The 25,001-nt window shown below is 31.7% G+C and overlaps 2 protein-coding genes across 2 annotated transcripts in view; one reads left to right on the top strand and one right to left on the bottom strand.

The window, feature by feature from the left end:
- Positions 1–8,951, top strand: part of LOC105114363 (uncharacterized) — an 11,983-nt gene extending 3,032 nt beyond the window's left edge. Inside the window, 3 exon segments of the mRNA XM_011010883.1 lie at positions 5,102–5,456; positions 7,250–8,181; positions 8,278–8,951. Of these exon segments, the coding sequence (XP_011009185.1) occupies positions 5,118–5,456; positions 7,250–8,181; positions 8,278–8,785 (1,779 nt within the window). The 5' untranslated portion in view covers positions 5,102–5,117 and the 3' untranslated portion in view covers positions 8,786–8,951.
- A 5,042-nt stretch (positions 8,952–13,993) lies between these two features.
- LOC105114362 (Peroxidase superfamily protein) lies at positions 13,994–16,375 on the bottom strand. Its single transcript, XM_011010882.1, has 3 exons — positions 16,012–16,375; positions 14,788–14,979; positions 13,994–14,698 (listed from the first exon to the last, which is right to left on the bottom strand). The coding sequence occupies exons 1-3, from the start codon at positions 16,213–16,215 to the stop codon at positions 14,123–14,125; spliced, it is 972 nt and encodes a 323-aa protein (XP_011009184.1). The 5' UTR covers positions 16,216–16,375; the 3' UTR covers positions 13,994–14,122.
- Between the last annotated feature and the right edge of the window lie 8,626 nt (positions 16,376–25,001).

Raw genomic sequence — 25,001 nt, 5'->3', positions numbered from 1 at the left:
CTGCATTTAAAATGAACATTTACCATAAATTAAAGGTATCTTATATTATTAGATATGTTATTATAAAACATGCTTTAATTAAGGAGTTATTGATACTTCAAGTGCAAAATGATGACATAAAACCTTGATAAAAAATACATTTTTAAGTACTAATCAGTAGGCATGATATAGTGCTTGGGGTTGACTAGCTGAAGAAGAATTCACCAGTACTATTTAATTTCATCAAATTGCGACTGTCATTTAAAAAAGATGGCAGGATGATTGAGCTAAAAGGCATTTCATAGGGGGCTAAATTACAGATGAGAAACACCCTTAAGGAATAGAGAAGCTTCAAGGATGTGATTGGTAGGCTGGTAGGCAAGTTCTTTGCAATGGATAATGAAGGGGAAGATAAGCCAACCGAAACAAGGGCTAAGATTAAATCTCTGTTGATCGAATTTGATGGTATCTTTGAAAAGATGCGAGCCTTGCCTCTAGCAAGGCGATTCGATCAGAAGATACCTCTGAAACTAGGGTCATAGCCTATTAACATTAGGCCTTACAAAAGCTCATTCATTCAAAAAGGAGAAATAGAGAAACTGGTGAAGGAAATGATCTCTAATAGCATGATTCAGCATAGTGTTAGTCTTTTTGTATCCCCTGTGCTGCTGTTAAGAAGAAAGACAATACATAGAGATTCTGTATTGACTATAGGCAACTCAATGAGCAAACCATTGAAAATAAATTCTCCATTCCTCTTATTGATGACCTTCTAGACAAATTATATAGCTCAAAATTCTTCTCCAAACTGGACCTGAGGTCAGGCTACCATCAGGTTAGGATGCACAAGGAAGACATTGAGAAGACAACATTCAGGACACATCATGGGTATTATGAGTTCAGGGTCATGCCCTTCGGCCTTACTAATGCTTCGACCACCTTCCAGGCATTAATGAATAGCATACTGAAGCCATATTTGCGCAGGTTTGTGCTGGTTTTTTTGACAACATACTCATTTACAACCCAATATTTAAGAGGCACCTTATCCACCTCCAGCAGATTTCGGAAACTCTAGGTGATAATCAACTTCTGGCTAAGCGATCTAAATATACATTCGGGGAACAATAAGTGGAATACCTAAGGCACGTAATTTCTATAAAAGAGTAGTAACCGACTGGAAGAAGATTGAAACCATTAACAATTAGCCTATTCCACAAGTTTTGAAAGAATTAAGGGGATTTTTTGGATTGGCGGGGTATTATAGGAAGTTCATCCGATATTTTGAAGTTGTCAGCCCCCTCACAGACTTTCTGAAGAAGAATAATTTTGGGTGGAATGATCAATCTCAACAATCTTTCGATCATTTGAAGAAAACCTTGTTTGAGGCACCAGTCCTAGCTCTACCCGACTTCTCTAAGACATTTGTCTTGGAGACCAATGCTTGTGATTCTGGATTGGGGGCAGTCTTAAGCCAAGAATGTCATCCCATAACTTATTTCAGCAAAGCCTTAAGTCCAAAACATATAGGATTATCCATCTATGAAAAACAAATACTTGGCCATCCTCATGATTGTGGAGAAATGGAGACATTATTTAAAGCAGGAGCAATTTATCATACAGACGAATCATGAGAGCTTAAAGTCTCTACTAGATCAGAAGATTCATACGACAATTCATAAGAAAGGCATGACAAAGTTGTTGGGGTTGCATTATACCATATTATACAAAAAGGGTAATGAGAACATTGTTGCCGATGCACTGTCCAGGAAGCACCACAATAATGCATCAATCATTGTTGTTGGGGAGTTAGATGCACTAACTAGTATACTACCAGCTTGGTATGAGGAGGTGCACACATCTTATGACAAGGATCATAAGTTACAGACCATTATCTTAGACAAAATGATGGAGAACACAAAAGATATGGATTACACTTATACAGAAGGGATGTTAAGATACAAAGGCAGAATAGTGGTGGGACAAAAGGGGGAACTCAGAGCTAGATTGCTTAAATCCATCCATGATTCTTATGTAGAAGGGAATACAGGCATACAAAACACATTCAAGAGGCTAAAGGCCAACTTCTATTGGTCAGGGATGAAGGCAATTGTGAAAAGAATAGTGGAAGAGTGTGATGTTTGTAAGCAAGCTAAGGCAGAGAGAGTAGCTTATCCAGGCTTGTTACAACCATTACCGATTCCTAATGGAACATGGGAAGCCATCATCATAGAAAGAATGCTATTATGGTGGTCGTGGATAGATTTACTAAATATGGACATTTCATCGCACTCAGTCATCCCTACACAGCACAAGATATTGCACAGCTATTCCTTGATCATTTCTACAAGTTTCATGGACTACCAGCTGTGATTATCACTAATAGGGACAAGATCTTTACTAGTATTTTTTGGAAGGAATTATCCAAAAAAGTTAGGGGTTCAAATGTTGATGAGCACGGCTTACCACCCACAAACAAATGGGCAGACTAAGAGGGTAAATCAATGTTTGGAAACATATCTTCGTTGCATGACCATGCATCAACCAAAACACTGGTTTCATTAGTTATCGCTGGCACAATGGTGGTATAATTCCAGTTATCATTCTACCTTAGGGATGAGTCCTTTCCAAGCCCTTTGTGGCTATGTTCCTCCATAAAGAGAGTGAATTGCTTAAGAATAGACACCATTGGCTATAGTGGAAGATGTGTTACAACGCAAGGCCAACATGGATCTTGTAATGAAAAAGCATCTCGAAGCAGCAAGGCATCAGATGAAACAAATGGCTGATAAGCACAGGTCAGATGAGGAGTTTTCGATTGGGGATTTGATTTTCCTTAAGCTTTAACCTTATAAAAAAAAATAGTGTGGTATTAAGAAGGAATCTTAAACTCAACCCCCGATATTATTGACCATATCTAATAATTCGTAGAATCGGGTTAGTGGCTTATGAGTTGAGATTGATAGAAGGAAGTTTAGTACATCCAGTGTTCCATGTATCCTTGCTTAAGAAAAAGATTGGTGATGCAGCAATTGTTTCTTCTAAGTTACCAATGACAGACAAAGAAGGATGGATGCAAATTATGCCAATAGCCATATTGGACAAGAAGATGATGAAGAAGGACAACCGGGCAGTAATAGCAGGGTTGATTCAATGGTACAACCTTTATCCCGAAGATGCTATATGGAAAGACCTAGAGGATCTACAACAACAATTTCCAAAATGCATCGCACCTCTCTTGGCAGACACATATTAGCATTCTTGGGACAAGAATGCATTCAAGGAGGGAGTATTGTTATAACTAGATTATAGCTGCAAAAGGATTGCGTGAGGCACTCGTGTGAGGCCGTTAGAGTGAGTTAGGAGTTGGTTAACCATGAAATAAATGAGTTAAGCATAAGGAGGATAGTATAAATAGCCAGTGAAGTTTACGTAAAGGACATACAAAAAATAATAACAGAACTTCTCATTCCTCTATTCTTCTTTCTATTTTTTTTCTTATTCTCATTAAGCTTGATATCTTCAGTAGTAGTAGTAGTAGTAGTAGTAGTAGTAGTAGTAGTAGTAGTAGTAGTAGTAGTAGTAGTAGTAGTAGTAGTAGTAATAATAATAATAATAAAGAAAGAGAAGAAGAAGAAGATGATGAGAACTTTGAGATGGAATATTAATGTAACGATTAAACAATGATAATAACAAATGTCAAGGTTAGAGGTTCCACTAATGGTATATCAAACAAGTATAGTATAAACTCTTATTATTGAATTGGAAACCACACACAAAGGAGGTTCCAATCAGATTATATATTGTTAACATGATTACATTAGTCATCTTATTCAATTAATGCTAATACTTGTAAATCTCGTCAAGCATTCATGATTATAACTTATGTTAACAACAAATCAAGTTCCTTTCATAGCTCAGGTGTCGGTTATACCATACATTATGGGCTATGAAAGTGCCAAGCATTTGTTGTACCAAGTGTTATACAACATAAATCAAGATTAGTCATTTAACAAGCAAAGTATTAAAGAGTGAACAAGATAGCAAATATAAAACATGTTAGTATCAAACATTAAAGTCCATATTAAGTTTACATTATACTTATTCTTACACCATTAGTGTAACCTTTTCACCTTGACATAATTAACTTAGCTAGACATAATGAAAGAAAGCAAAATAGATAAACAAAATAAGAACATAAAAGTTAACTAAGTAAAGGAAAGGAAATGAAAGGCATAAACTTAATATTAATGAAAACAAAGCATAAAAAATACAAAGAGAGAAAGGAAGAGCATGATCTTGATCTGGACACCAAGATGCCTAAATGCATGGCAAATGCCTCCTTTTATAGGCCAAAAATGGGAACTATTGATTTGATGACTAATTGATAAGTGGGTGACCAACTTTTGACTTGGTGACAATCCTTATCTTCTCTTGTCTGCCCAAAACGTCATTGATAACGTCAAAATTGGAGCCAGTTGCAAACATGAAAGTTGTAGGCAATTGTCTCAGCTTTCTTGTGTAAAACATTCAGCTCATTTGGACTTCTAGAACTCCAGATATGGCCAAAATACCGAACAGTGCTCGGGCTGGAAGACAGATTCGGGCTTCTTTGTTGTTGCTACAATTTGGACTTGATAATGGCCTTTTTAGATCTTGGGCTCCATATGAAAGTTGTAGGCCTATGTCTTACCTTTCCATCCATATAAATTGGACCTAAATCTGAGATATATAGCTCCAGATATGACCCATTTACCGAACAGTGTTCCGGTTTGGATTGCACCGGCATCTCTTTTCTAAGTTTGGCCATCTCTTTATCCTTTCAATTTCAGTTCTTAAATTCATCAATCAATCCTTTCATTTATGTGATAGGCCTGCATTTAAAATGAACATTTACCACAAATTAAAGGTATCTTATATTATTAGATATATTATTATAAAACATGCTTTAGTTAAGCAGTTATTGATACTTCAAGTGCAAAATGATGATATAAAACCTTAATAAAAAAAATGCACTTTTAAGTACTAATCATTGAGCTTAACATGTTGTTGTTTTAGTGAGATGGAAAAGTTACCAGATAGATTTTCTGAATGCACTTTTAAGTACTAATCACTGAGCTTAACATGTTGTTGTTTTAGTGATGATGGAAAAGTTACCAGATAGATTTTCTAGGTATATCAATAATAGATGGCTAGTTTTTATGGCTGCAATGTGAATACAATCATGTGCAGGAATTGGTTATTTATTTAGTAGTATATCACCTGTTATAAAGAGCTCATTGAACTACAATCAAAGGCAGCTTGCAAGTTTAGGTGTTGCTAAAGATCTTGGTGATAGTGTTGGTTTCTTCGCCGGTAGTTTATCAGAAATCTTGCCTTTATGGGGTGCTTTGTTAGTTGGTGCTTTGCATAATCTTGTTTGATATGGTTGGGTTTGGCTTGTGGTAATAGGTAGAGCTCCTGTTTTGCTATTATGGGCTGTGAGTATGTATTGATCTTTTCGCTTTTATTGTGATTTGTCATCTGATTTGGCCTTAAAGTTGATGATTTGGTTGGTCCCTTTGTACTAAATTAGGAACTTTTTTATATTTTTTTATATTAACGTGGGTGTCCGGGCTAGCTTGCGCGTACTACGACTAATCCCACGAGTTCTGAAGTTAACGACCATGTAAACCTCCAATGACCATCATATGAGCAACTAAGGACTCGAACCTAAGACCACAGGGGGAGTAAACCCCTTAATTTCAAGTTCTTACCACTTGGCTACCATCTAGATGGTTAGAACTTTTTTATACTTAATTTAGCTGGAAATGGATCTCCGACGTTCAATTTCTTCTACTTCTGTTTGTGCATATAATTTTGACTCATATGGTGGATTGTTGTGGGTGGGGATTTTGTACGTTTGATCTCTATTGGTTTTGACTTTATCCTTGTTGTTATTGGAAATCCTGTTATCAAAGGAACTGCAAGCCTTTTCTTTTCTCCCCGTTCCTTTTTACTTTTTATGTTTCATTTGTTCAAATTGGTCTCACAGAGATTTCTGATATTTGATGAAGTTCTACAACATTGGATCCTTCCTCTCCCTTCTTTTTGGTTTTATGTTTTTCTTTTTCGTAATGGCTCGTGCATGATAGTGGTCTATAAGATATTAAAGGGTTTAGAATTAAAGTTGAAAATGTCTTTCCCCCTTGGTCTTTTTTTACCTTGATTGTCTGATAAATTTCTGTGATTCTTTCAATAAATCTATCGATCATTGAATTGACAAAATGACATGTTCTAAGGGAGGATGTTTTGCTTTTTTACAATTTATGGTGTGATTTTAATGGATTTGGTGGTATATTCTTTTATGCTCTCAACTATCATCTGGAATTTTGATTTGTGGGACCAAATTATGCAAAATACATATAACCTATAGACCTGGAAACTTGTGTGCGCTGCCAAAATATAAATTTATTGAATCTGTTTAACAGGAAGTATCATGGCATTTGTTGGCGATTAGTTGTTGCCAAACCAAAACGCAAGCGGTGGTTCAATCAGTCATGCTTATAGGCTGCTAAACTTTCGAAACCAACAGATTGCTATCTTTTTTTTTTTAATCCCCCCTCTCCCAGTCTGAAGGTATCTTTCTTGGGTCTTCTATTTTATGAAATCAATTGCTCTCTTGGAAAACATATATAAATGTGATCTCAATACCTTTTGGAAAAATGTCTTATAGAAATCACAGATTTACTGTAGAATTTGAAGTTGAACCGGCTTCTCCATGTTTTGGACCAGCTTAATGATCATCGCATTAATATGTTTAACAGAATATGTGTTTCTGTCGTATCTCATTTCTTAGGAAAGGATGGTATGATGATGAGAATTGAAGTAGAGAGAAGACATGACTGATGATCTAGGAGGAGTTATTTCACATAGAAATCCAAGACAAAATGAAAATGTCATATTGGAAGAAAAAACGTGAGTGCTTTAAATAACACTGAACTTAGTGATATTGGTTTGACTGGAATCGCTATGCTTCTAATAGGTGTTTTTATATTGTATGTGGTTTGAGATAGGAATATATTCTTTGGAATCAGGCTGATACATTCTTGCTGCCACAATCGCTTCTGCTATTCCTGTCTGCCACAGTAACTTTTGCCTAATGTGTTCTTTCATCTTCTCATGTGCATGCTCTTTTGGTCCAAGGATTTATTGAAACTTTACAGTACCTTGCGGGGTTAAGTGGTGCAATTTCGACCCAAATATATACAACCTAATTTGTATCCCTATGCAGATGTGCATTCTTATATTTATGGGGAACAATGGCTAAACCTACATCAACACTGCTGCTCTAGTTTCTTGTGTGCAAAACTTTCCAAAGAGCCGTGGTCCTGTTGTGGGAATACAAAAAGGCTTTGCAGGATTAAGTGGTGCAATTTTGACCCAAATGTATACAATGATCCATTCCCCTGATCATGCATCTCTCATTTTTATGGTTGCAGTTGGGCCTGCAATGGTAGTCATTGCTCTAATGTTCATTGTCAGACCAGTTGGAGGTCACAGACAAGTTCGACCATCAGATGGAACAGGTTTTACACTTGTATATAGTGTCTGCCTTCTACTAGCTGCATACTTGATGGGGGTTATGCTTCTTGAAGATCTAGTTGATTTGCGTCGCATTTTGGTTGTAATTTTTACAATAGTTTTATTTGTCCTCCTTTTGATTCCTATTGTGATTCCTGTGTCATTGAGTTTTTTCCTTGATCCAAGAGGTCCAGCAGAAGAGCCCCTTCTACCCGAGCCACCGAAACAAGAACCTGGCAAATCGGGGCAGGAGATCCCTGAGTTAATATTCAGCGAGGTTGAAGATGAAAAACCCAAGGAAGTAGATTTGTTACCAGCATCAGAGAGACAAAAACGAATTGCACAACTGCAAGCAAAACTGTTCCACGCAGCTGCGGAAGGAGCAGTGAGGGTTAAGAGGAGGAGAGGTCCACACAGGGATGAGGATTTCACCTTGATGCAAGCATTGATCAAGGCAGACTTTTGGCTTATCTTTTTCTCACTTCTATTGGGATCTGGTTCTGGACTGACAGTGATTGATAACCTTGGTCAGATGAGCCAGTCTCTAGGGTATGATAATCCACATATATTTGTGTCTCTGATTAGCATTTGGAACTTCCTTGGCCGTGTTCGTGGGGGTTGCTTCTCTGAGATTATTGTCAGGTAAAAACTAATTTCGTATTCTCCTAAATGCTGGATGGATTTTAATGCAGATTTTGATCGACTCATTCTTATCCATTGTCTAACTAATATCACCAGGGACTATGCTTATCCAAGGCCAGTGGCAATGGCCATTGCTCAACTTGTTATGGCAGTTGGGCATGTCTTCTTTGCATTTGGATGGCCCGGAGCGATGTATATTGGTACCCTGTTGATTGGACTCGGCTATGGAGCTCATTGGGCAATTGTGCCAGCTGCTGCCTCCGAGTTGTTTGGTTTGAAAAAATTCGGGGCTTTGTACAATTTCCTTACGCTGGCAAATCCCGCAGGTTCACTTGTCTTTTCTGGTCTAATTGCAAGTAGCATATATGACCGTGAAGCTGAAAGGCAAGATCATGGAAACAATTACCACATTCACAATGGAGGCTCATTTTTTTCAGGCATGTTGGGTCTGAATGAACCTTCAAAGTGTGAAGGTTCTATATGCTTCTTCCTTACTTCTATGATCATGTCAGGATTTTGCGTTGTTGCTGTTGTCTTGAGCATGATTCTTGTGCATCGAACTAGGATTGTCTATGCAAACCTCTATGGAAAATCACGCAGTTGACTTCCATTTTTATGATAGTGTTTGTGTATTCAGACCAAGGTTTTGATGGATTTCTTCATGTTCGTGGCAACACATTGCCAGAGAGCCGGCAGAGTCAAGTACACGACAGGAAACTCTCAAGTACTATAATATTTCTAATGGATTCTATGTTATTTTCTCTGATTTACCAATTGACCCATGAACTCTTGTAGTTCAACTAGATCTGGATAAGACATTCCGCATGTACAGTCAAATCCTTGAAGCTATACCAGTGTTAATATGCCTGTTTACGAGTGTTGTTTCAACTCTTAATCTCTGAAAGCGCAAGGCACATTAGAATCACAAAAACTAGTAACTAAATACTATAGTCGCGCATCATATTAATTCATATATCACTACACTTGGAATATCAAGGACGTGACAACCTTCCTGATGGATTGAAAATGTTGGCAAATGAGCCTCATGGATATAGTTTAATTAATCAAATTTTAGATTTGTTTTTTAAAAATTATTTATTTAAGTTTTATAAATTTAAAAGTTATTGAAGATTTATCTAGTCAGTAATTTTATGGTTTATAGGATTAGATAAGATATATATACAGAATTTAATAGCTAACCTAGTCAAACATGTGGCTTGCTTGCTACATAACACTGCAACTACTTTGATATTTTTTTGTAATAGTATGATTTTTCTCTCATGCATATATTGTATTTTTCAAAATATATATATACAATAAAATGAATAAATTTATTTCATTTTTAGAATTTTAAAAATCATATTAAATAAATTTAGAGTTGTTTAGAGTTTATATAAAGATTACCTGAAGTTAAATATGTTTTTTTGGCTTCGAATAATTACTTCAAGGCTTAATTATCGCACATCACAAGCCGTAAAAATATCTGATCTCTAAATGTAATCCACATAAACCACTGGTGAGAATTGTTCTAAATTCTTTTAATAGAGAGATTTCTATACCTTTAAATGTTAACTTTTTTCTTTTATGTTTTTCAAGAGTTCTGTGACTTATGTAGTCATAACATTCAATTTATAGAGAAACATGAAAACCTATAAATATTAAAATATTAATTTATTCTTTAAATAATATTACATATATTATTTCAAAACAATTTTAAAATTTTATTTAATCAAGTTTCTGTTTAATTTTTTTAGATCTAGAATTGTAATTTTTTATATAAATTATAGTCTAGTCCTTAATTTCTAAAATTTATTTATAATCAAGTTACACTTAATTAATCATTTCATTTTAATTTATGACCAATGGTTCTTATGTGTGTAACCCATTAGGTTTTCTAGTAAATTGTCTCAAATATAAATCATAATCTTAAATAAAATAGGATTAAATTAATTAATTTATTATTAATTAAATAATTAATTAATTTATATTTGAAGTTCAAGTATAATGTCCAACAACTTGTCATAATCTTATAAGTTTATTTTATAAAATTTATTTTTGACATCAACACATAAAAAACAATCTAAAAATACGAAAACAATTCAAATTTTTGGAAAGGGGCTTTTAAAACGCAAAAACAAACATGACTCTAACCTTTTGGTAACTAGTTTCTTAGTGTAATTATTATCCCTTCATTATTAATGTTCTATTTAGATATTATAATATGAAGTATATTTACTCTGTCAAATCGTGTTTGTTCTTGATATCATATTTATTGATTATTTGAATAAGATTTTAAAATATTTTCAAATCTTATTTTACAATCAATACTATTTTAGAACATATCAAATATATATTTTTTAATTCACTGAGGGTGATAAATTCTCTATTGATTATTCAAATACCTTTATATAGTTCTTGTTATATCCAATTTCTACTTGTTTATTACCCTTAATTATGACAACGTGTAGTAGCATCAAAGCATAGCATTATATATATATATATAAGATAACTTGGTAATCTTTAGTCTAAGCATAACTTACACAATTATCACATGAGCTTTTCTATAGACACATGTGATTTCTCCATATAGAATTGTCATACGAGTCAGTTCAGTGAATTTTTTCTAATAAGTATTTATATATTAATTTTGTATTTCTCATACATTTCATAAATAAAAAAACATAATATGTATTAGTCTCAACAACTCTAATTAATGTTTAATCCTGATAGAGTATTAGCTAGGAACATTTAAAAACAATGTTTTGATGCAATAAAAATCTCATAATTATAACAACTTTATATTTTCCTTGCAAAATATTTTTTTATCACTATGACTTTATCTTTACTTTAAATTAATTAATCAAATATTAAATTCATTAATAAAGTATTTGATTAATATTAAAGATAAATAAGCCTTTCTTAAGTATTAAATATGTTTAAATGAATAAAATAAATATCATATGTAATCAATCCATTGATTATATAACATATACACCAATAGTCCCTCATCTTTTAATGTCAGGGACTAATCATGTTGAAGGTTGGTGGTGAAAATTAGATCCGGAAAATAACATTAAATTCTTGGATGAAAAAAATGAATGCCACATACAACCATCTAATTGATTACAAGACATATACCCTAACAATCACCTCATCTATAAATGTTAAGGACCAATCATGTTAAAAGTTAGTGGCTAAAATTGAATCCAAGAAATAACATTGTATTGTAAAGCATATGTAGAGGTAAAAGATCCTATAAACTATCACTTTGGACCTGAATAGTAATAGAATAGGCAAGGGCTATTTTTCTTGAACCCATTAATGTACAACCAATAAGTAGTTTAACTTGACTTGGAGGTTATGAAATTATATATTCATTTCTCATTTTACTATGAAAGAAAAGAGATTATCTTTTTTATTTTGATTTTAAGGGCAAGTAGGTCTTCCCATATTTAAAAAGCATAATAAAATAACCAAATTATCTTTGGAAGCGCATTTTTATTTAATTGGCAATCAAGGGATTTTTTAAAAAAACTTTTTCTTTTTAGTAAGAATTATGTTGAATAAGGGGAAATTTGATATTTTAATAAATATAAAATATATTTTAAAAATAAAAATTAGTTAGCACCACCATGTTGGAGACTACTACAATCTTCAGACGTCACACACGATGCCTTCAAATGGCCAAAAGATAGCTTTTATATCCGTTTTCAAAGCCTCTCACTATTCATTTTTCAATGGTATAACTTGTGTTACTGATAGCATTTTAGTTGGGCTTTGACGAGATTTTTTTCTTCTCTTCCATTTTTTCCTCTCTCATCTCATTGGAAATCGCACTACCATACCAAATCTGAGAGATGTCCTATTATTTATTTTTTGTATTTAATTTGGTTATTTTTCTTTTAATTGCTATATATATTTTTTTTTGGATTTTTTTTAATTGATTTTTATATTCAATTTTATCCCTTAACATTTAGTTTTATTTATTTTTATATTAGATTTAGTTCTTATTTTTTTTTATTGATTTTTATTTATTTTTATATTAGATTTAGTTCTCATTTTTTTTTATTGATGTTTATTCTTTTTTATTGAATCTTTTTTAATTTTAACCTTAAGCATTTTATTTCATTTTATTTCTATATCAAATTTGATCCTTTTTTTATTGCTATTTATTTTGTTTTGTTAGTCCTAGCCTAATAACCTGGGTCATTAGTTTTGCAAATTAGCTCGAGTTGACTTTGATGTCTAAGTTGACTTCGATCTTTTATTTAGTCCTCTTTTGAAATCATTTTTTTTATCTAATTTTATCATTTAACATTATGTTAGGTGGGGACTAGGCTTCATGATTGTTTTTACTTTTCTTTTTATGGAGTTATCTTAATCTCATATCCTAAGTTGATGTTTTAAATAGTTAACCCAAGTTGACTTAAATTTTTTTTCTTGTTTTTTTAGGATTTTTTTTTTCAATTTCACCATTCAATATTATGTTATATGTGATTGGAGCTTCGTTGTTTAATTCAATTTGACTTGTACGAGATTATTCCGACCTCATAACTAAGTCATGTGTTTGGTAGACTAATTTGAGTAAACTCGAGTCAACTTTTTGTTTTTTTTATTTGATTTTCTCTTTGAATTTCATCATTCAATACTTTATTTGTTAAGAATTGAGCTTTGAATTGTTTTTTTCTTCTTGCTTCTCTTAGTTTATCATATTCTCGTTTAATTCTTGTTTTATTATTAAATATTAAGAGGATAATTTTCTATGATATTGACAAGCGTTTATTTTTTAAGTTGATCATTATATATATATATATTTGGTTTATTTACTATTAAACCAAGTTGAGTCAATAAGTTGATTCTTGAGTTTTTTATTTCTATTTTAAAAACATGACTCAATTTTTTTTTTTTTTGTAATGTTCGAAGAAATTTTGTCACGGGCAACCTATCTGGTGATAATCTAAATTGGAATCAACCTAGGTCCCGTTTGTTTGCAGGAAAGTAATTTTTTTTTTAAAGTGAATTACGAGAAAATGAATTATTTTCTGATGTTTGGTAGTGTAATGAAAAATAAGTTGAAAAATATTTTCCAGTTTTTGGTTATGTCATGGAAAATGAGCTAGAAAATAACTTATTAATGTTTTATTTTTGTCAAATTTATTAAAATAATTAGGACTAAATCTTACAAATTAAAAGGTTGAATGAGAATAAAATTGAAAAAAAAATATAATTCATAAATTATCTCAAATAAAATAAATGATAATCAAAATAATAAAGATCAAATCTAAAAAATAAAAAAAAATAAAAGATGAAGAAATTAAAATAATAATAGTTAAAATTTTATAAATTATTTCAAATAAAATAATTAACAAACAAAAAAATGAGGACCAAATTTGATAGATAAAAAATTTCAATAAAAAAATAATAAGAAAAAAACAAATAACAATTATAAAAATGAGGACTAAAGTTAATATAAAAATTAAATTTTAAAAGATAAAATTAAAAAATAAATATTCAAAACAAAATATATATAGCAATTAAAAGTTTGATGATCAAATTTGATATAATCAGCAAATAATATGATATTTTTAAATTTTTCACAACTTCCGTAAAGTGTTTTCCGCCTAAATTTTCTAGAAAAATACTTTATTCCGTCTAAATTTTCTAGAAAAATACTTTATTAGAAACCAAGTTAAATTTTTCTTTGGCTGAAAAGTGTTTTTCATTGACTAACTTTTTTAATAATAAATAAATATAAAAAAGTTTAAAAAGAATTTTCCAAAAACTAGTTTCCAATAAAATAAATATTGCCGTAATTAATAAAAAAAAAATGCACTTATTATTTCTTCAGAACTTTTATGTTCAACAAAGTGTGATTCGATGCATTATTAAAATGACTTCGAAACTAGTAATTTGCAGCCTAGACCAACAATAGATTGAATTTTCAAGAATTAATGACTGTACAGTCTGTCCTGATCCTTCCTTGGCTACCTGTCTTAACTCCCACCCTTCCAAGCTTTCTCATAGCAGTCGCAAAAGCTCCATTAAAATTGCCCGAGTTCTTAGCAAAATCATTGACGGTTGGCTGAGAAGCTGGATCGCTAAACAGCACCTCATCTGAAGTGAACAATCCTTTACCAGAAACCAGATTTTGGAAATACACATTGTCAAAGGTTCGTGAGGTTACAGGGTCCATGTCAATGGCTATGCTGGGGTCCACGTTCCTAGGACAGGCATTCATCAACTGCTGGGCATACTCTGCGTCTAGAGAAGGGTCAACGGGAGAGGATGAGGAAAATGAGTAGAGTCTCTTCGCAAAGCGGTTGCAGTGGGAGAAGCCTAGTGTGTGGGCTCCTGATAGTGCAATCATATCAATCTGGTTAAGGTTGTTCCTAGCAAACATAGCGTTAAGTTGAGAAAGATTGAAGTCGGGCTCTGGTAAATTTCCTTTCACAAGTGACGCTTGAGAAACCATGCCATCACGACGTCCTAATTCTACGTTGAATGAAGGACCTCCAGCCTGAGTTTTGATCATATCAAACCCAGAGGTTAAGTTAGTTTCTCCTTCGAGATAGAAATACTATAATTAAGAACTTGTGAATTTCTTACCAGGACAACAACATCCCTAGCAGCTAAAGCTAAAATGTCTGCACAGGAGACTACTTTGGGGCAAGCTGCTTCCACTGCTTGTTTTGCCTTCACTACGGTATCGAATCCATCTCCTGCTAGAGAAAGATTGTCTGGAGCGTCCTTCTCTGCGTCTCCATTTGGTGAAGAAACCATGGTGGAAGCATCACAACCCTATGATTTCAGATAGGATTAAGCAATTTATACATAGTCCACGCTTTATGAGCATAAAAGTCAAGCAGTATATCGCTCAAAATCAATTCAAAATGTCCCCTAATCATTTAAAGTGGTTTTAAGTTATTTTCATACTGGGATCGTGAAAGAATGTGCAGATTGTAATTCAGGGACCAAAACAGAGAAGGCATTCAACCACTAATATTCCTAGTTTGTTTAAGGAATTGAGAGAAATGTTGCAACATGCGACAATCCAGTTAATTTTTCCTGATTATTAATTACCATTAGGCCTCCTGTATAGAGCAAAAACAAAACAAATATAGAAGTGATCGCAATATTGAAAGCCAATAGTTTAAGGTGTGATTGTCTATATTTTGGGACAAACCATTCAACAGTTCACCATGAAATGATGACTGAGGGTACAATAGACTTTCCATACATGATATCATGGTGACCGTCGACAAAAATGCCTAAATTCCATCAATGAGATTAACGAGAGTCAATAACAAATACATATTTGACCGGCACCCTTAGGGTGTGTCTGGCGGTCACAAGCGATGCATTATTTACTGCTCTTTCAAGCGGGTCTTGATTTGCTAAGATTGTTGGTTCCAAATCAATGCAGTTGTTGAAAAATAATACATGCCTATGTAATACCTTGTGTTTGTTTCTGTTAGTTTTTTATTCAATGGCTGTATCGGCTTTCATATACTAACCTACAATCGTGACCAATAATTTCCCATACATAACCCAACAGCCCAGAAACCAAAAGCATATTCATATATCCAGGGAGGAAAAGATAAGAAACAAAAACACAACCAAAACTACTCCTTGTCCAATCAAAGAAGATCACTTCCCTCCTAACATCCAGTTTTATGTATTGCTTGTTGAGCTACGCTCCATGATGATCATTTATAGGACTTGGGCATGCAGTTAAAAGGCATTATGATCAGTAGCAGGAATTCATGGATGTGAAGAATGAATAATTGATGAGTGCATATGCAGTAACAAAAAGAACGATCAATATAGTACCGTCACAAAGCAGTCATGAAAAAACAGACGAAGAGTTGCTGGGATTGTGGTGAATGTCTGCCTGAACTTTGTGGAAACAGCCTGCCTCACTATACCTTCCACGTTAGGACAGCTAGAGCTGTAGAAGTTTTCCACTAGTTGTCCCTCTCCCCTTCCTATGGCGATGATCAAAACCACCAGCAGAAGCATATAACCTCTCTCCATTTCCTCCACAAGCCACACAATCACCTCTTTCTCGTGAACACTCCAAAATCGAGATATATTTATATATATATATATATATATATAGGCGAACCAGAGAGGAAAAGACAATGAGAATGCTAGCTTCCACCCTCTAACAATGGTATAGACAAGTTGCTTGGATAACCAAGTCCACATGACGCATGCATATACAAGGGTCCAAATCCTATTCTAGCCATCCTGTAGTCGTAATCTGGCTTGTTATTGGGTAAAAGTCCTTTTCTTCTAGGTCCACCTACCCAATAAGATATAGCCATGTCAACTTCATTTTCTCAAATTCCACTTGTGGTGGGGGTAATTATGTTATATCCTTGTTAATTCTCAAATGCCCAGAAGGACTTGCTTTTCTCTTATTATAGATAGGTAGATGTCCTGCTAAAAAACACATAAGCTTTGAAACAAACAACATGATATATCATGAAAGTTATGTTTCAATTTCAAGCTAGCTCTGTTGGGCTATATACAAAGGTAGCAATCTGATTAATTCTTTGTTTTAACCCTGCAAGTCAAGCTCCAACGCCATATATTCCTTTTCAGTTCGTTGAACGGGTATGGCTGCCACTAGTTTCTAGATAAGACTAGTCCTAAATATACCTTCCCTGCACGTGAAAATGACACAACAACAAATCCCCTGTTCACACATATAATTAAGAAACGACCATGCTTAATCTGCTACGATATGCAAGGTTAAATGAATGGTTATATAAATAGCATCTGGAACTCTTCAAAATCCTATAACTCTAGACCAACGAGCAGATGCCTTGAATATAATACTACTTAGTCTCGACTTTGACAAGTTCACAGATTCATTAATTTATTGGGTTTAGATTGCCAAGTCATTAGGCATATTCCTAAGTAGGAACACAACTTGTAGCAGGAGGTGCTTTTTCCAGATAAAATGGGTATCGAGTCTTATAATATATACACACACACACACACTCCTCAAAATCAACTGGATCGTAGGTAATTATAATCTGTTCCCAACATTCTCTCTTTCGTGTACAGATACGAAGATTAGTTTCATGGCTAAATAACCTATATTGTTATCATTTGCAAATATTCATGTCTAAACATATGACCCTTCACGCATATTTCACCATAAATTCATACTACTTTGCCAACAAAGTAAATAAATTATTGCGATTAGTTATGTGATTGCAAGAGATGATGACTATGTGTTCGCAATAACCCAGCGTGACATGTGCAAGACTATGATATTAGGTAGCATGTTCTTGTCTTTCACCAAATTAATCAGCCACCATGTGCTTAATTGTAAGTTACAGCATAAAAATAAGCATTGGTCATTTATTTGAAAAAACCCTTTGGGAACTTCAGATGGACAACAAGAGAGTTGAAATGGTCATATTTTTTAATTCTTCCACCCATCTCATATCACTAGGAAAAAACAAATCCTATGATCTAGCAAGACCATGATTTTTATGTTCAAATTTCAAAAAAAGTTCACTGGCCACCTGTAAGATTTGTTTAGAAGTGTAGAAGCAAACATTTGACAGAATGAAAATCGTGTTCCTTTTTTATTGACCTTTGACATGTAAAAATAGAACTTGTATATCATGCAGTTCATATAACATAAGACACATGTTTGATGAGATTAGAAAAACTACAAATTTTCAGAGTTCCTCCAGGTAACGTTGCTTCTTTACTGTTGCTTGATATATAGTTAACAACTTGATTCTTGGTCTCCATATCTGCAGCACTATCAGTAGAGAATTGAGATGCTGATGTTTGTCTAAGAACTTGACTTGGCTCGGTATATCGACAAAATCAACTTTGTCATTATCTGCTATATTATTTTTGGGAGATTCAAATCCTTCAATATGCCCCCTCAGCCAAATGGGTAGCTCCTGCAATGAAGGTTGTTTCATAACAAATGAAAACGAGCAGCAACCAATAGTTTTGTAAGAAAATCTGCCAATTGATCTCATGATCTCATGTAGACAAGAAAGATACTATAAGCTTTTTTTTTGAAGAAATTGATCTTGAACATAATGAAAATCAATTTTAATATGTTTTGTTCATAGATGGAAAAGGATTGGTAGACAAGTATATTGCTCCAAAATTGTCACACCAAAGAGATGGATACTTAGGCTCTGTTTGGGAACATGGTTTCAACCGCATTTCTTTAAATTACAAAAAAAATTACTAAATTGTTTTTTATTTTATTTTCAAGTTGTTTTGATGTGCTGATTTTAAAAATAATTTTTTAACAATTAAAAAAATCTTTTTAATACATTTCTAAGTGAAAATCACTTTGAACCAGAATCGCTACCATAATCTCAAACAGGCCTTTAAGTAATAAAAAATAAATGATGGACAATAAGGACTAAAGCTATTGAATTTCAACTGCTATGTTGGATGATGATTTATACTCTAACTTGGAACTGCTACAAGTATCTGTTTGTAGCTCTATGAAATGAGGTTTTTTCCATGAAATACACAATAAAAACCAACACTAAGACAATTATCAATATCCCCTACCTAATTAACATCACTATAACCATAAAGAGAATAATTAGATTGACTTATAATTCATAGGCCAAACAAAATTGTATCTTCAAGATATTTAAGGATCCTTTTTATAGCATATCAATGTTTTATAGCATAACAATATGGAACTCGAGGCTTGTGTATATATTTACTTACTTGATGTACACTACAAGCAATATTTGACCTTGTGAAGCTGAGATAGTTGAGAACACTAACAATGCTTTAATACAATTAAGGATCTTTAAAGACATATCCCTCAAATTTGAAAAAATTACATGGGGTGAACAAAGAGATGGCACATGGTTTAACTTTATTTAGCTTGACTTTACATGGAAAGACATTAATGTACTTTTTCTATTTGAGAATAAGATCTTTTTCATCTTGTATAGTTTTCACTCTAAGAAAAAATTATAAGTGACCCAAGTCTTTAACAGGAAAATGAAGTGACAGTCAACGAATAAGTCAAGCAATAGCATTATAATTTAAACCAGTAATGATAATGTCATCAACATAAATCAAAACAAGTAAATATTGGTTATCATTACAAAGAATGTATAGAAAAGTATCTATCTTGGAACCTTGAAAACCATAAAATTATAAAGATTCAGTAAGATAAGAGAAACAAGCTCTAAGAGCTTAATGAAGACCATATAAGCTTTTTTAAGGTATTACACATGATTTGAAGAATCTAGATGAATAAAATCTTGTGGTTACTACACGTATAGTTCTTCATTAAGAATATAATGAAGAAAGACATTATAAATATGAACCTATCATATAGGCCACCAGTTAGTTATAGCAAGAGAGGGCAAAATTCTGATCTTATTTTGCTTCATGACAAGGCTGAATGTATTTATAAAATCAACAACCTATTATTGGTGGTAACTCTTGACAATAAATCAAGCTTTATATCTTTTTATGATGTCAATTACACAATATTTTATTTGATATACCTATTTATTGCCAATAAGATTGTAGAAGCTATGATGTTGTATAAAATTACATATAGTAGTGGAGATTAAGGCATTGAACTCAATGTTCATTACATGTTTTCAATCAACAACCTTTAACACTTAGGTGAAACAAGATGGTTCAGTAATAGAGCCTACCTTAATAAATAGAGCCTTTAGAATAAGATACTTTATCATGCCAATAATTAAAGTAATAGGTTTCAACAAGTTTGTTTGTGATTTGGTTAGTATACGTCGTAGTGGAGAAAGATGTCAAATTTGTATGAGCAGTGTAATAGAAACATGTTGAAGAGATGGATGATCAATTGTTGAATTTGAAATAGCATGTTAGACTGAAGCATAAAGATCATTAGATTGGTATTGTTACGTGACAAGAGGATTATGAGAATGATGATTAGATTTTTACGTGTAACACCCTGTATTTTAAGTATGATTTTCTTCTTCTTAATTGTCTTATACACGAAAATTAGAGGTATCATTTTTATATACAACTATAAGAATTGTTTTAACTCAATATCTAACAATTTCATTAAGAAATGTATTGGTAAACAACCTCAATTTACATTTTTGTATGGATACATTACTTTCCAATTTATTTACATAAAATTTATTTATTAACATTTGCTGGACAATACTAAAACCTATTTAATATAAAAAAATTAAGTAACTCAATAATGCTTAATAAAGATTTATGATATCCTAAAAATAATACCTATAAACTATACAAAATCATGAAACTCACAATAAATATTTGTGTCATCAAGGTTACTAACAATTATTAATGATATAAAAAGAACCAATTTCACTCACTTTTTTTTAATAGATACATTAATCTATACTTGATTCAAATTTAATATATTTTCATTAATCATTAGTGATTTTTTTATAGCATCATGGTTTTCATTTAACAATCACAAATACATCATAATAACTCTTGTTAACAACATGTTTGACTCAAAATTCAATTAACTTTCTTAAATACACTTAATTACGATTGTATATCTATCTCCCATTCATTGAAATTCAATTAACTTTCTTAAATACACTTAACTACGATTGTATATCTATCTCCCATTCATTTATATTTCTAGTTTATACCATTATTTCAATTCCAATTATATTTAATTTATAAAATATTTTGCTTTACAAACATGTTTATACCCTTTTAGTTTCTTGAATATTCAATTTATTCCAACCAATACTTATGTTATCTTAACTCATTATTTATTATTTTAGCTTTTTTCTTGTGATTTATTTTAGATACAAATTTATATTTTCTTAATATACATTTTTTTATTTGAGATTTGTGTCCAATTATTTAAAAATTATTTGAAAAGTCAGTTGTATTCAAAAAAATAATTTTTTTTTTTTCATGGACTTTGAAATTATTTTCCTTTCCAATGGCGGCACTTATTTCTAGTTATTGCTTTACCAATTTCAACGAGGAGACAAAAAGCTAAAAGGACAATTCTTACGGGAGAGGGAATTCAAACCCGTCACCATTACAAATTTTGTTGAGCACAAGTTTTCAAAGATGTACAATTTGACCATTCCAAGGAGATGAAAAAACGAAAATGGTTTGCAAAGGATTGGTGGCAAACATAATGGGACCAAAACGTGTCAGGAGGCCACATTTTTCCCTTATGAAAATTACTCCTTTGTATATAATATAATATAATATTTTATTATATCGATTCTGAAACTCGAATCCTTAACATTTAAATACAATACCATAAAATACCATATGGCATTTGTTAATCTTAGTTTTTCATTTTGCTTATTTAATTCAATACCTATGATGCATTTTGTAACAAATATCCCGGTTTATTTTCGATGAAATATAGATTTTTTTTTTTAAATAAAGTATATCTTCTATATTTAAAATGAAATTCGTAACAAAAGATATTATACCCTATACCGACAAGTGCATTTTAAATAATATATAAGAAAATTATGTCAAGTATTTATTTTATGATTATACTTATATTAAAAAAGAAATTTATAATAGTAATGTAGAAATACTTTATTTGTATAACCTATTTGGAAAAATAGATGCAGTGGAAAAAATGAAGCATTAAGTTAAACAAATAATTTGTGATTTAGTTCATGGTTTTATTGTTCTTAATGTTATATTTTTTAAGATCAAGAGTTCAATATGTTAAAAATTTAGATAAAAGATTAATAGGTGGCTTGTTCTATTTTGCAAATTGAGTTAAATTTGTTTTAATGTAAAACAAGAATGTTCATTAGAAAAATATAAGACCCAGGTTATTAATTTAATGTGTTCAACAATCTTGGTTAATTTAATAATAATATTAAAAAGAACCAACAACAAAAAAAAAAAGAAAAGAAAAAAACAACAAAATATATGTCAATGACCAAAAAAAACAATGAACATTTGGTAATATTACAAAAATATACCATCTAAATACTCTAAAAAAATAATCTTATTTAATAACAATGTAAAAATTGAATAAAAACATAACAACTTCATGTTAAAAGACCGAATAACCCTGGACCATAATTTTAATATTTTTATTTTTAAATTTATTTAAGTCATTTTACTGTATATCTAAATTATTAAAGGAGTGATTTATCTCTGATTAATATGATAATAACAAATAGACCTTATAGAAAAATATTTTTTTTGCTCTTAATAGCTAGTTAAATAATTTTATTTGAGAATGGAAAAATAATTATGAAGACAACAATCTTTTCGTCGTGTCATATGTCTTGGTACACGATGTTTCACTATTTTAATCCAAAGTAAATATGTCTTGGTACACGATAAAAGGTTGATCTATTTTAGCTTTTATTTTAATAAGACACCATAGTTAATCATGGTTCTCAAATAGCAGCACCCTACAAATCATTAACAAGTGTTTGTCAAGTATTATAGAAATTGTACCAATTTTTTTGTTAGAGCAAAATAATTCAAAATCAAAATCAAAAACTCCCTCTCTTTCTTTTAGTAATTGTACTGATAGTAATGCTTATAGCTATAGCACCAAAACTAAGTTAGGGTTTCTCTTAATAGTGTCATCATTGATAATGCTTGTAGATAGTCTAAAACTAGATTTAAGGGTCAATGCTATGTCACGAGCTAAAAAAAATATATTGGTTAAATAAAGACACATAGGCGATGTAAAAGTGTTTAAAAAAAAATGACTCGGGGTATAGACTTCATTGAGAAAAAAATAGTATAATTTAAATGGATATTAAAAGAACATATAAGTATAGTAAATAGGCCAATTTAGAAAGAAAAAGAAATCATGGGGACCTAAACAAAGAATGATTATCAAAACAAAAAAGATGACAAAGCTATGATTTCAGCCAATCAAACGTGGAAGAACAAAAATTTAAAAGAGAGAGAGAAAGAACAAATCACTTGAGCCAACCTGAGTAATCATGTCAAATATACAAGTCATATCATGAGATCGAGATAAGCCGATAAAAAAAAAGAAGTTAAAGTACAATTCCAAGTAAATATAATATAAAAGGATGAAATTGAAAAAAAAATATCAATTAAAAAATATGCAACAAAAACACCAAGTAAACTAGGCAAACCAAACAAACTTTGTACTTCTAATCATACATATGAAATAATCCAATAGAAGATAAATTGAGAAGTATTCCAAAGCTCCATTCTAAAACAATATAATGTTGAAGGTCACAACATCAAAAAGTATTAAAGTTAAAAAAACTCGAGTCAACTTAGGTTAATTCATCAACCTACATTAGAAGTGATGAGACGAAGATAAAAGAATAAAAAGAAAATCACAAAGGAACATAATGAAAAAAATAAAACTTGAAAAATGAAACTAAGGCTCCGCTTGTTTGCAGGAAAGTTGTTTTCTTTTGAAAAGTGAATTCCTGGAAAGTGAATAATTTTTCGATGTTTGATAGTGTTATGGAAAATAAACTGGAAAACACTTCTCAGTGTTTGGTTATATTATGAGAAATTGAAAAATAAATATTCAAAACAAAATATATATAGCAATCAAAAGTTTGAGGATCAAATTTGATATAATCAGCAAATAATGACATTTCTAAATTTTTCACAACTTTCAAAAAGTGTTTTCCGCCCAAATTTTTCAGGAAAACACTTTTCTAAAAATCAAGCCAAATTTTTCTTTACTGGAAAGTGTTTTCCGTTGATCAACTTTCCTAACAGCAAACAAACACAAGAAAGTTTGGAAAATGATTTCCTGGAAACTACTTTCCGGAAAATAAACACAACCAAAAAGGAAAACACTTTCCTGAAAATTGTTTTTTGTTGACCAGAAAGTGTTTTCCGTTAACAGGAAAGAGTTTTTCATTGACCAATTTTTCTAATGACAAACAAAAATGGAAAAGTTTGAAAAGTTGTTTCCCGGAAACTACTTTTCGAGAAACAAACATGGCCTAAAAAAATAATTCTCAATTGCTATAATGTTGAAAGATAAAATTAAAAAAAAATATCAATTTAAAATTTTTGTCAAATTAATTTAAGAAAACAAATAAAAAGACATAAGATAACTAGGATCATTTTAAAGATTCACAAGAAATTTGATAGAAAGTGAATAAAAAAAGAATGAAGCCTAATTGCTAATAACATAAATGTTAAAGGATAAAACTGAAAAAACACAAGAAAAACTAAGTGAATCCCGTAAACCTGAATTAATGTCTCAAACTTGCAATATATGAAGTCCTAAACCCAGGCTAAATTAAAACTCTCAATTCCCAATCAATTTAATTTTAAAGGATAGAATCAGTAAAAAAAATATCAATTTAAAAAATTAGCCAAAGAAAATTCAATGAAGAATAACAAATAAAAAGACTTGAGACCATTGTTTTCAGACCTGGCCTAGTGGTCTGCCCGGTCCAAGACCCAAGTTTCAAGTTTTGACCGGGTCACTGGGTTTTGACTAGGTCACCCGATCGCCCAGGTCAAATTTTTTTAAATAAAAATGAAATCATTTTAGTATATAAAAAAAAGTCAATAGTTGGCAACCAGGTCTTGTCGAGTCAACCAGGTCACCAGATCAACTAGGTCACAATCAGGTTTTTCCTTCCTCTATTGTTTTTTCAACCTGACCCAATTTCAGCCCAGGTCACCCCGTCAGGCCGAACCGGGTTTCAAAACGATGCTTGAGACAACCTAGGTCATTTTCAAAATCAGTGAAAACATAAAATAAATAAAAATGAAAGGTGCTCAATCTCCAATTGAATAAATATAGAAGATTGAAATTTAAAAAAAAAAATATAAGCTCAAATAAAAGTGGAAAAAAA

This window comes from Populus euphratica, unplaced genomic scaffold (assembly GCF_000495115.2).
Source record: "Populus euphratica unplaced genomic scaffold, PopEup_1.0 scaffold512.1, whole genome shotgun sequence".
In the NCBI taxonomy this organism is placed as follows: Eukaryota; Viridiplantae; Streptophyta; class Magnoliopsida; order Malpighiales; family Salicaceae; genus Populus; species Populus euphratica.
The sequence above is the reverse complement of the archived record's forward strand: the minus strand, read 5'-3'. Positions and strand labels throughout refer to the sequence as shown.

Bases quoted from the DNA above. Each gene is read 5' to 3' on its own strand.
- LOC105114362 (XM_011010882.1), bottom strand. From the start codon at position 16,215: ATGGAGAGAGGTTATATGCTTCTGCTGGTGGTTTTGATCATCGCCATA. The intron at 14,980-16,011 runs GTACTATATTGA...CTGAAATCATAG, and splicing joins TTCATGACTGCTTTGTGACG to GGTTGTGATGCTTCCACCAT. The intron at 14,699-14,787 runs GTAAGAAATTCA...ATCAAAACTCAG, and splicing joins CTAGGGATGTTGTTGTCCTG to GCTGGAGGTCCTTCATTCAA.